Genomic DNA, 13,609 nt, shown 5'->3' with positions numbered 1-13,609 from the left:
ACATAATAAATTAGTTATTTGTTGCTATTGTATAAGTCATTTCTCGAGGGCATACTAAGTCCTCAACCCGCACTTGGCTAGCGTGGTAGACACTTAGATGTGGAAGCTCCAACTTTTCCCACGTTTGGGAGAAGACTCTTGCCCAGCAGTGGGACAATCATGAGTGTAAAAAAGTGGCTTTATAGAGTTCTAGTCTGACTCACCTGTCTAACCCTCTTCTTGCTGGCGGAGACCCTGAACAGGCCGAGGGTGTGCATGCCGTGTCGCCGCAGGTGCGCGAGACACGCGGACACCAGCGCTGGCACCTTGGGGCCTCCGCCGCCTGCTTCTTCTAACCCTGCCCACCCCCACTCGCCTGAATCACACGATTCACTCTGGAAAAAACGGGAATTATTTGAAATTGATTCTATAAATATAATTAATAGGGGAAATATATTTTTTGTGTAGCTAGGATACTTAAAGTTACAATTTTTTTTCATCATTGTTATTATTGTTTTTGCATGTATAAAATCTGCTATATTAACAGTAGGAAATATAAATCATAAAATAATCATGGGTCATTTTAACGAATTAAAAAAATGCTTAATTATTTATTCGTTTTAGGTAAAAGGAAGCAAGTCGTTAAAAAGCCGTGGTAAAAGTTTTGTTGACTAGAGGATGACAGATAAATATGGTATGTCGTAGTAGGTATTCTTTCCTCATTATATAATATCATTATACTAGTAAGCAATTTGTATGATTAGCCATATTCAAACAAACCTAGGAAATCAATGATAAACAGAACAAATGAACATCGTTTGCGCTGCGCACTCAGGTAAAAATATTAGTACGCACCAAATATGACTAAGTGGCCAGAGATGCCAAGATTGTTATTTGTAAACAAAACATTACGGTTTATTACTCGTAAATCAATATTTAATATTATCGCCGAAAACGTAGACTTTGTATGAAAATAAGTCGAAAGAATTTGCGCGGAAAAGCCACATTTGAAAACCATTAAAATGTTTTTTGTTTTGGTTAACCGTTATGACTGTTAGAAGTGGTGATCACGGAAAGTTGAGTTTATATTACGTCGGGAAAAAGTATTTTCGCATTATAGTATGTTTGAACTTTTAAAAAAATCTCTTTGGCTTAGAGAATCACAAATGAGTACACGGTTCATTAGATTTCTTTCAGTGAGCTCGTCAGGTACCTACCCAAATATCGAGCTTTTTGGTTTAGAGAAAAGATTTTATTACAAGTTCATACATACTATAACGCGAAAAGACTTTTTCCCCGACCTAATATAATGCAAAAAGACACGAATGTACAAAACCTATTACAATAGACTCATTTAGAATCAAACAAATATATAAAAATAGGACAAATCCTATATTTCGTTCCACTTTCGTTCCATGTTACTGGAGGCGAAACAACCTTTTGTCACCTTTTTACAAGATCATATAGGTAATAGTCATAATTATTAATAACGCTTTATGTTTTCACAAGTGTTTAAAAGGAGACTTATTTATATTTATGAAACATAAGCCTTATTGAAAACAGCTGTTTATCACAGCAATAGGTATTGTAAGACTGTACCATTTTACTAAGGCCGTTAAATTAGCAACGTTACGGAAAAAATGTTTTCAACCACATGAATTACACAAATTATTATCAGTTACCAATTAATTAGCACGAAGTAGGTACATCTTTGTACCGCACCGTTAAATACATAAATTGTGTAGGTATACATAAAGAAACCGATAGCTGTGTTGTTTTGTTGTCAAACAATACTGTTACTAAGTGTGTAAAGGCAAATTCTGTAAAATTAAATGAAAGTTAAACATTATCGTATATCTACTCCGCTACTTAGGTACCGTGACATATAAGACGAGGTGGCCGAGAGGTTAAGGCGTTGGACTGCTAATCCAATGTGCTCTGCACGCGTGGGTTCGAATCCCATCCTCGTCGAAGTGGCTTTTTGGAGGTTAGTATACATATTTGGATATACTAGGGCTGTTTGTAAATAAATACGAGTGTAATTTAGATTTGTTATAATATCTTATTTCAAAATATTTTATAAGAAATTTTCATAGTTGTGACGTATAAATTAAAAACCGAGAAAATCCACTTAAAAACTGGCGTCTAACAGTTTTTAATAACTTCTAAAAATATGTTTTTGGTTGCCAAATTTCATCACTCAATACATTAACATTGAAACAAAGTTAACACACATTTAATTTTGTTTCATAGTATTTCTGTCGCTTTAAAAATAACGTTTTATTTGTGATAGCATAATTACCAGCAAAAACAACTTCCCTGTTCTTTTTTTGAACCAGGCCGAAAATACGTGTGCAACAAAGCGTTGGACCTTGTGTCGTAAAAAAAACTAAACGTCAGTGTCAATTTGACGTTTGGGGGTATGACGTCACGGGTGTCCGGTTACCTGCCCGGCCTTACCATCTCGTGATTAAGGCCGCGATAAAATTATCGTATGACGCGATCAACGCACCCGCTTATATATACCTTGTCCTAAAATAACTAAGTCTATAATAAATTCCGTGGAAATTGCTTACCTTGTGAGTTTGTACATTCGCGTTATAACAAAAGCTTTGTGGTACGTTTGACAGTTTGTGTCTGCCAATAGTCTATGGTTGGGAGCGCAAATGACGCGGTAGGTGTGACTCGGCGGGTATCTGTAAAACTGATTCCCACTACATACGTCACACCTCCGATGTCGTCAAATTTTGTAGGTGTGCTATAAACACTACCCACTGGCAAGGATACTCATCGGCCGTAAAAAAACAAGGAAGTAAGCAGAAGACACATGTTTTCACACCTGCTACGGATATACTTACACATCACAAAATTTAAATAAATAAATAATAAAGAGAAGGACCAATTTTGTTTTTCAGAACCACAGTTATTAGCTATGAAAAAGTGTAGGCAGAAGGTATAAACATGCAATATTCGAGTACCAAGTTCACTATGAACCTCACACATTAAGAAGGCTATGCTAATATCATCCCTGCCAAAAAGCACAATCAAAGTCTGGTCCTATGACCGCGAATGTTTTCTTTTGATAGAAAATTCACAAAAGCCTTTTCAATGTTTAAATCTACCGTAAATTTTTGAAAGGCACAATGTAACTTATTCCAAAAAAATATTGTTCATGTAATGTTTTCCAGTATGATTCACATAGATTCATGGTAAAGAGCCATCAATTATCATGAATATGAACAACGGAATGTACATGTATGAAGATCAGATGCCAAGCTTTCAGTGTGATTGGCACTAAGCAAAATATTGTACCCTGTTTGAGAAATAGTAGACGTGCTGGAATACACGTACGCATTCGGTTAAAAAACGGCCTTGTTCTATTGAAAATAAATATTTAGATCTTCGGTCCACATAATTTTTATCACCGAAGGTCAATTTTTTTTTATTTGGATGGAGAATTGCTAGTGATTAGGGATACCTATCAAATGAATGCACTGAGAAGCTTAAAGATTTATATAAGCTGCATAGTTTTAACCGGCCTATAAAGTTACTACAGAAGGGGAAACACATAATCAACAAAGTTGAAGAATAAATGTCAATTTGGAGGTAATGGCTCATAATCATTCAACAAACAAAAAGAAGAAGAAGGTAATGTACTGGAAATATTAAATGATTGGCCTGGAATGCCACAGCCAGTTACTGGTTATGAAAATGCTGACGAGATTTGAACGACTTACAACAAATTTCCTACTCCAAAAATGTTGTATATTTAAGATAATCGGCTACTAGGCTCCCCTTGCTAGCTGCTCTCCGCAAGCAAAGAATAAAAAAAGAAACTTGAACAACACAAACATTTTACTTGCACAAACAAACGAAGAACGTAGAAACAATGTAATTATCGACGCAAGTTCGATTAGCGGCTAATTCAATCAATCTTAAACTACATGATAAATCATCCACTAGTTTCTCATTGCGTAAACTTTACAATCATCCAAATATCTATATTTACCTCGGCAACAAGACTAATCACGTTGAACCGATGACATCACACGTCAGACATGATACCAGACGTATACAGTGTAGGCTGTGACTGTAAATGACAGACACCGATCACGGACTGACGACTCCATATAGCAGTAATGACAACGACTTGTTGATGAACAAACGGTCAGTAAGGCTTGCTACACGTATATTCGGTTCGGCAATACTTCTCGAACAACAAACCCGACTCTATTCACTTGCTCGGCTTGTGCCGATCGGGTTCGTCTATACATTCGGTTTTGCCGCCCGGCTAGGCTGATTAATGCCGAACAGAACATGTGTGTATCAAGCCTAAATGCACGTGATTTTAACGAATTAATATGTTTAGACCGTCAGTAGATGCCATGTTTGGATGTTGTTATACAGTTTTGTTATCTTTGTGTGGCATTGCTGCCATCTGTTGCTGTTGTCAAACAATTAGAAAATCATAGAATGATGAAAGTTATGTCTTTCCAAATATTTCATTATTGACTAGTCTAGATAAATAGTTTTCTAGATTGTCCCAATTTGAGAAAAAGAGCACTGAATGTTGCAATCAATTTAAGGGTTATTATTAAAATAGGCATTCTTTTTTTGTTTATTAAAACAGGAATTCGGTATCATTTCAAATTAGTTGTAAATGTATCTAAGTAGTATCTAAATATCTTCAACCACATTCCTCACGTTAACTGTGCAATTTTCACAATCGTAAATACAGCCATCACGTATTGATGACTCATTTCATCATCCAGCAAAAGATATTGTAACATAAAACATAATAGGTAATTAACTCCATTCCAACGTGAAACTACGTCTTGTGACGTTCAACAACAATTTATAGGTTTCGCCTTAATTCCGTCGAGTTTTAAACCAAACGGCGTAGAACGAGAAACGGCTGCAAATATCATATAACATTGTAATGGGCATTAGCCACATTGTTTCATTTGTTATTGCCGTTCTATGAAACTGTTAGGTTTTGTTATGTAACGTTTTATTGATGAATTATTGTTGTATTTTGTTTGTTGTGACAACCGGTTATTGATTGTAATAGATGAAAGATATTATGGACCATTTGTGACTCGGTTTGTCACCAGTCAACCGTATTTTCAGTGATTCTATTCTGTAGAAAAGTCACATCAAACACTTTTTAAACAACTTTCAGTCAAGTGCAGAAATATTAATCAACTTTAAATGATGGACACTAGTATTTCTGCTATTACCATATTATGTTAAGTCAATCTTCATATTGTTCAATTTTTTATTGTGTTTAAAAACATTCCGCCATTATTGTACGCGTTGATCCGATAAAGAGAGAGTTATTGTAACGAGTTGGGTAAAGATAGGATCGTTATACTCTTCGGCTAGGCAAATGAAAAGGAAAGTGTAAAGTTAAACAATGGTTTAAAAATATTTTTCATATCATACAAATCAATCCAGTGAGAGAAGCCGGTAGCTAGTCCCACAGTACCGGTAGTTTAGTTGCATGGTGGATAGGCCCAGGTGCAATGTCGCGTCACAGTTACGTGTCTTGGCGCACGCGCACAAACTATTTCTGCGCGCTCAAATGGCGAGCGAATAGTGACAAAACACGACCAACTTAACCTGACCTCCCCCATCCCCCGAAACACTTACAATCTTCAAACATTCAGAAGTATTTATAAAGATTTAGATAGGTCTAGTTATAGTGGTGCTTCAACATAGACTAGGTTGCATTTAAAATAGACGGTAAATATATTGATAGAGTTTTAATTCATTATTCTATTGATAGTTTTACGATCTATTTTTGTTTGTGTTTGACGTTTTTTCAGTTGAGTATAGATATATGTACTTAAGACGTGGTTTTGGATCACAGACGAATTGAATGATCATTATGAACACTCATTTTATGTTTCTGAGCTGCAGAACTTAAGTAATGACTAGTCCGAGCTGGCCTTAAGATGACCCAGAGTAGAGCTAGTCTCTTTTAAGAAAAGATGGAAGAAAGGTTTTTCTTTAAGAATGGAAAAGCAAGCCAAAGTTCCTTTGGAAATTGTTCTTAGAATTTCAGGGAATCAAGGTCTTAGTATTTCAAACAAACCCCCTCCTAAATCTTGACCTTAACTTCTCTTCCACCAAAACAAAACCCTGAGATTTGCCATGGTCGGCAGTCAGGTATCATTAAACCTTTACTCCAATGAAGTAGAATATTCAATGGATCGAAAAAACTCACATCGTCTCCTTTCTCAAGTGCGCCGAGTGAGGCGAGCGAGGCCCGGGAGCCGCCGTGCTGCTGCCGCCGGAGCGCTCGTTCACTCTCCACGCACTGAGCCAGCGGGACCCCGAACACGCTGCCGCTCGGAGTCGACTCTGAAACATCACATACACTTTAGACCAGTGGTACCCAACCAGTGGTCCGCGGACCACCAGTGGTCCGTGGAAGTCAAAATATGGTCCGCGAATGATTTTAAAATTAAACATTTTCAGGTTGATTGTTACACTTTATTTTTAATATACTTGCGAAGTGGTCCCTGCTAGCAAGAATAATATAAAAGTGGTCCCGGACTAAGAAAAGGTTGGGAACCCCTGCTTTAGACTCACACGTTATACCATCGTGTAGAAAACTAGCGTTGGTCATCGCTTTAGCAGACTTACAGAATTTAGACTCACACGTTTGACTCTTTTGTTGGAAATTGACATTTGACATCGTTTTAGCTGACTTATAGGCCTTGAAAAGATGAAATGAATGTTTCTGTACTGTGTTCTTCTGTGGTTCGGCTTTAAAGTGCAATATTTAAATGTGTTCTAGAGATTAAATAGTCATTGCTTTTTAGTAAGTTTTGCAGTAATAAGTTAAATCTTGTAACCAGCTTTGATATGGACTGTCCATTGAGGCAACGAAATTTGAAATACCTTTTTATCAGGTTAATAAGGGAATGCACAATCTGCATTTTTTTCTATTTCCCATTATGTTTTCTGTTTTACAAAAAACATAATTAAGCCTGCTAATCTTAACTTATTTTGTATTGGTCGTGTGATATTTGGAATCCATATCGAAGAGATTTCAGGTAAATCTTCGATATCTATGAAATACATATAAAATATATTGCTCATCGTATTTCTAAAACTATTTTGCACCGTAACATTCAGATGGTTTGAATGCTAAACGGTATATAATGTTGAGTGCGGACAGCAGAGAGAAAGGTCGCGGCTATTCGCAGCGCGCAGGCGCCGTCGCTCGCGCATGCGGCAGTACGCCCGGATAAATACTTACTACGAAAAATTAACACTACACGATTACTATGAAATAACTCTATTACTATGTATATTTTATTTTATTGAACAATACCTATAATATAATTGTTTTCCTGTATCAAGTTCATGATGAAAGAATTCGTGTTCGTAGATACCCTCTGTATTACATTGTGTGACAGATAGTGTTTTGTAGTGCAAAGTCTTTAGAGAGAGAGAGAGAGACAGAGAGTTGTCGTAAAGTCTCTCATGTTTGTAAATATGAAATTGCTATCATTATGCGAATATTAAGAATTAAAAGATGCGGTATAAAATAAAAAAATACAATGACAACGCTTATTATTATAATCTTTTTCAACTACTGGCAGCCACAGCAACGTATTGAAATCGAGCTTAGATTTGCGACCACCAAGAAAATTATTCTATTCATCTTTCACATCCCTAAACGTATTCTTGTAACCACTAATCATCACTTCAACTAGACCTTACTTCCTAAAGCATTTATTTTTACATACAAATACATATTTGTACCGGAGTGATGATAGATCGGCTCGCAGAATAGGTCAGTACATTCTATGAGTTTTTTGCTATGACTAAGTCCACTATTTTAACTCTTTACAATAATAGCAGGCAATATGAGTGGGTACTAGGAAACCATATGTTTACAGAAGTAAACGATCATTTTGTATTTTGATGGAAAACATTTACAATTATTTCGAGAGAGTTTCTATGCAATGAAGAGGTTTATCGGTTGATCAATCAGTTATGCAATGTGCGATGTGGGTGGTCTATGTGTAAATGAGTCAGCTATAGCTGCAGTAATTTGAAATAGAGAGAACTTTACAAAAGATCTTGGTAGAAAGAAAGTGTTGTGCATTGATTTTTCCTTTTGAAAACGCGTTGATTTAATTTCCAGTTCTATTTATATTGTTTACGACGAGGTTATATTGATTAAAATATAAAGAACATTTACGATCATCAAGGTTTTTGAATAGACGTAGTAACAATACTTTTATGACACAGTATTTACGGTACTATCACGACCATTTTCCGCTGTGTTTTTAAATGTAAGTGTGAACAGTTGTAAATATTAAATTAAATCACGTTTCATTTTTCATTCAAGAGAATCTTCTGCTCGATCTAAAGAGAGTTAAAGAAGCAAAGTCAAAATTTTCGAATGAAAAGTAACATCTCTGAATATTTTCTAAAAATATATAGTCGTAATGTTATCAGGTTTTCTATAAAACTAGAAGAAACATAGGATATTCGTCGGCGATAAGGCAAAGTCTCACTTTCATGATCAACTAAGAGGTATTGGCAAGAGTTCAAAGTAAACATTAAAAATACGGAGCTATAACGAGCGTACATGTGTTGTATTCAAACGTTTCTTATTAACATAATTATTATAACACTGCTTCGCGGGAAATCTTATGTCAGACTTATTCTAAACACCTGAGAATCTTGAACCTAGCTTCTATTCTTTGCCTCTCTTCTTATAAGTACACCTTTCTCTATTACTCTTTGACCATCTTCTGCATTTACTCAAAATTACATTGTCTGATCTCACCCAGTTTGTGATTATAATCTTGGGCTGTAATATACTCGTTATTAAATAAGTTCAAAGGGCTTAGGTTAAAGTCGGTTCTCGATAGAAAGAAGCGGGCCAAAAGGTCAATAGTTAATCACCTGAAACGTAATATACCCTACGTTGCCCTACCGCTTACAATCTGCGCTGGTTATAGTCTTTTTTACATTGATTGTTATTACCTTGTCATTTAACTGCGTAAGGTTTATGCAGTCACTATAAAACTAATTTAAAGGAATGGTTCAAGCCTTGGTCCCATATACAATAAAGATGTCTAGACGGAGAGCTTTTCTTTTCAAATGGCTATCGTTCGTTGCTAATTAAAGTATTCTTTCAGAAGTAGAGAGAGTGGAGGAGTAGCTGTGTGAATCTGCATCAACATCTAACGTTTGAAAGTGGTAAAACGTCTCATCATCACGGGTGGTTGCCGTGGCTGTAACGTAACGGAAACAGACAGAGTTCCAGTGAAAATGGCAATAAAAACCAGTTGGGCCTATCAAAAGTATGCGTGTTTATCTCGAACAGATTCTGAACAATATATATCGGGCCGCGCTGACAGACATTTCTCACTGCCCCGCTCTACACAACTATTTTTACAACATTGTATACGTGCGAGGCGCTTACGCTTTCAAATTCATATTTGAGAAACATTTTACGTGAGTCAGTCTGGATTATCGATTAGATTCTCGTTTTTGCGAGTTAGTCATTCTTTTTGTGTGTTTGATGAACTTGTGCTGTTGTTTGGATCGGTTAGTGCCTCGATATAGCAACACAGTGCTCATTTCTGATTCATGTTCTTTTCTATCATAGTTCAGGGTAAAGTTTTAACGCTTTAAGAAGTAATTATAATTGATTTGACTTGTGTGTTTTTTCGAAAGATACCGGAAGAAGTAATAAAAAATAACTTTACGTACCGATGGCATTGTATTCGAAATACTCCTTCTTTAATTTGTAACGTGTTTTGTCATATATTTGTCAATACAATAAACATCTGCATTGCATTTTGTTTATATTTATACAAATATTTATAATCTTGATATAATCTGGGTCGCACGGTTTTAGGAAGAACATCATACAGATCCGAGTGAAACGTGAAATGAGGCACGACCACTTACATGATGATCACAGGCTTCTGGTAAAGTCATACCCTCTTATTCATAAAAATATATGAAGATATGAAAGGCTTATAAAGTGTTTTGTTTCTTTCGCTTCTTAGCGAAATTAAAAAGAGAAAACATATTAAGGAAGCTTTTTAACTAAAATAGGTTTATAGTGTGTTTATGAATAGGAGGGATAGTGTTTGTCAAGTGAACTCTAAAGTACCTTTTTTGTCTCATAAGTGTTACAGATAAAAATGTTAAACCCTGCAGTTTCTACTATACCATATATATGCAGTATATACTATACTACACATAAAGATTATGACTCTGGTCTTAATTTTCGACCATTGGAATTTTATTTATTCCTCTTCATCTATTAGAATAACAACATTGTAGGAATTCGCCCCGTCACTGCTACATGTTCCCAAACCCACTACAAAATACCAAACATACTCATTTTTATACGTGAATTTTGTTCTACAAGAAAGAAAAAAATATTTTTTACCTAGCAACAACAAAGATATTCTAATCTAGAAAAACGCGGATGTTAAAACAATTAGACTTTTTAATCATATTTGTGGTTACGGCCAAGTAGTATACTCAATACTCATTCGTTTTCTTCGCTTGGGACTCGTAATTTAAGGATGGCATATCCTTTAAACACGAGTCATAATCAATTATAAATCACTTCGAAGTCATGTATTGTGTGTATTACAAATAATTATCACTTGTTTTTCTATAATGGAAAAAATTTTGAAAGTCTCAAACACGCACTTGATTAGCGTAGTGGATTCTAGGTCAATTTTTTTAGCTTTACTTCTATCTTCGTATATAATATTACTGAAAAATCGTACTCAAGAATCTCCAGGTAAAATATATTGTAGGTAAAACAAAATAACGAGTAGGTATTTTTTCAAGCAACGTTTTCAGCAAAAGCGATTGATCATCAAAATAATAGTGTTGTTGACAGAATGATAGTTGACAATTGAAAAATGTTTCATAGTTTTTAATTCTTTTACACTTATTCATGAGCAATGGGTTTCCCCAGGTTTTATTCGTTGTTACACTGGCATTTCGTCATTCACGGCTTAGCAAAACGTTATATTTAAACAATTGACGATTTAATTTATTTTGACGTCAAAATTCTTATGAGATTACGAAGACTTTAAACTCATAAAATATTTTGCGATAAATACGTTTTTGATTTAGTTATAAGAGCTGATTTTAGTAAAATATATTTTCTAGTTTAAAAGTAAGGTAGCCAAAGTTCAAACTTCAAACATTATTGAACATTTTTTCCTCGTTGTAAGTATAAAATAACAAGACAAGCAGTTCAAACAGCCAGTCCAAACTTTCACATAAAACGAACGCAATCTTTCATCTCAATGTTTGTTTACCACTCACAGAAATATTACATAAATCAATAGATGTCGATACGGTATGTTGATAAAACTTGCCTGTTAGCAAGCGATGTAGTACACTTGGCACTCATTCAAATACTGAATATTTGAATTGTCTGCCGCCTCTTTGCTAAGGAACTTTTTTCTTAAAAAATGCCGCCATTTTTAAAAAGATAGATTCGGTTGGCGCGCGAGTTGACGTGGCGCGTAAACAATGGATGCATTCAGTCGGTTGTAATTCTTGTAAGTTTTCTGTTATTTATGTAATATTTTAATGCTTCTACTAGAAATAGATCGAGATCTGGTCTGTTGCTAGGGAAATAGTAATAATCCATAATTGTATTATCACGAATTGTAATGAAGACGAGCATGAAATAGCTTCATAGAACACAGTCACTCTGGAATCGATGTAACCTTTTAAACTGCAATGAATAGGTATAGGAATTTTGATTCAATTTCTTTGCAGTGGATAACACAAGCGCAGGATCGGGTACTGAGGGCCTGAGGGGGAGGCCTGAATTCAACAGTGAGTAGAAGTGGGCTGAATAGAAAGATATATAGAATTTGTATAGATTTTGTTTATCTAAAAAGCAAAAAATCCTATTGCAAGAGTTGTAATACAAAAATCAAAGTAAGAAACCCACACACGCACAAATAGTACTAATACTACACGTATCCATGTTGTACGTAAAATTTTACGACTGGCGAAAAACATTGTATTCTCCTAATCACGTAAATCCTTGAGACTTTCAAAGAAACATATATTTAACGGTACATTCCTTAGTATTGTAGAATAAAAGTAGAATGTAAATTATAACGTGTTGCCATTGAACCGTGGAGCTGGTGATTATCATGTTAGAAATGGACGCGTTTGTTCTACGATTCGGTTGTTAAAGTTATTCTGTGTGACTTTATGGATGTGCTAAATATTTATTGAGTTAGAATCCTTGTTTTTCGATAGACAATAAAAGTAGCTAATTTAATGTCTGTTGGTAAATTTTTGTATAGATTCAATTTGTAGCTTATTTTCGGGATTCCTAGATTCGATTTTTCCGTAGAGGTTAAAACCCCAAGAACGCCATTTAGTGCGACCCTTACTGACTGTTCTTGCTTCATCCACAACCATACATCTTGTCATGCACCAATAAAAGGAAATTAAATATTTTTGTGATTAAAAAGTCGTTAAACTATAATTCTGATTAAAACTGTTAGGTATTTTGTTTACGTGTTGCTTTATAGCATTTTCCTCAAATTTGAATTTTCGTGGAAGACATTATAATGATAAGCGTTTACAAACATGTTTACATATCACCATGGCAACAACATTACGCGCAAATTCAGCGAAAGCGTAAAAATTCTTTTGACTGCAGACTAGTGTGAGTTGTTTAAGCATAAAGTTAATACTGATTTTAAAAAATTACAGACGTTGTAAGTGAATTACATTTTATCATTTTTAGAATAAATAATATTTGGCGAAAGTATTAGTTGATATTTTTTTATACGGTTTTCAGTCTAAAAAGTATCTACAGGGATCTATTCTTGAGTATATTTTAGTTTCTGATTAAGTTCAGTTATTATATTAGTTAGTTATAATTATGTATATTAAAAAAAAATAAGCGTTCCCTTACGTACCTTTTTACTTTAAACGTATGTATACAACATACGTTTAAAGTAACGGTACTTTTACATACAATAATATTATGCCACAATTTTATTACTATGTATTTAAGGCTCATATAAAAAAAGCAAAGTTCATAGAAAACTTCTATAAAAAGAGACTTTAAACTAAAACTAAAAAACAAAGCAATAACAAAGCTCGCAGTAAACGACCTTCAGCACGACGTATCGTTTACCTGTCTACGACATCTGCTACGGCGTAGGCGTCTACGGAATGCTACATTGTTTACGCGTCAGTTGCAATTTAACGGCCGACACACGCGCTCACTCTGTCCGCGTGTTTTACAAAACATATTGTTTCTTTAGAATTGTTTTTGTGAAACATATCAAACATTTCATAGAATCAGTCATCAGTCTTAATATATAGAAATGTTGATAACTTTTAGATTTCTTAGGTTGCCTGTGTAGCAATTCTAACGAGCGTGTAGTTCAAGCAAAATTGAAAATTCTAGATCCATAGTTTAGTTTGTTGACCTTTGAGAGTTAAATATTTACCCTGTTCTAAGATGTCTACGATGAAAACTTTATTGGTAACACATTTGCATTGCAGTAATTGTCATTGTTCTTATCTCTGAACTGCATCCTTATCTCGCACTTGTGAGAGAATAAACGATACATGC

General features: G+C 34.8%; 1 protein-coding gene and 1 non-coding gene across 7 annotated transcripts in view; one reads left to right on the top strand and one right to left on the bottom strand.

The window, feature by feature from the left end:
* The window catches only part of RhoGAP102A (Rho GTPase activating protein at 102A), a 44,134-nt gene that overhangs the window by 7,096 nt on the left and 23,429 nt on the right, over positions 1-13,609 (bottom strand). For all 6 annotated transcript variants that reach the window (XM_076126302.1, XM_076126303.1, XM_076126304.1 and 3 more), the window contains exons 4-5: positions 6,209-6,345; positions 204-374 (exon numbers count right to left, since the gene is read on the bottom strand). In XM_076126302.1, coding sequence (XP_075982417.1) covers positions 204-374; positions 6,209-6,345 — 308 coding nt within the window. The remainder of the gene's footprint in view (positions 1-203; positions 375-6,208; positions 6,346-13,609) is intronic.
* Positions 1,869-1,950, top strand: TRNAS-GCU (transfer RNA serine (anticodon GCU)). The gene has a single exon. It is a non-coding gene; the product is annotated as a tRNA-Ser (tRNA).

Source organism: Anticarsia gemmatalis, chromosome 18 (genome assembly GCF_050436995.1).
Source record: "Anticarsia gemmatalis isolate Benzon Research Colony breed Stoneville strain chromosome 18, ilAntGemm2 primary, whole genome shotgun sequence".
Classification (NCBI taxonomy): Eukaryota; Metazoa; Arthropoda; class Insecta; order Lepidoptera; family Erebidae; genus Anticarsia; species Anticarsia gemmatalis.
This window is presented reverse-complemented; position numbering and strand designations above follow the sequence as displayed.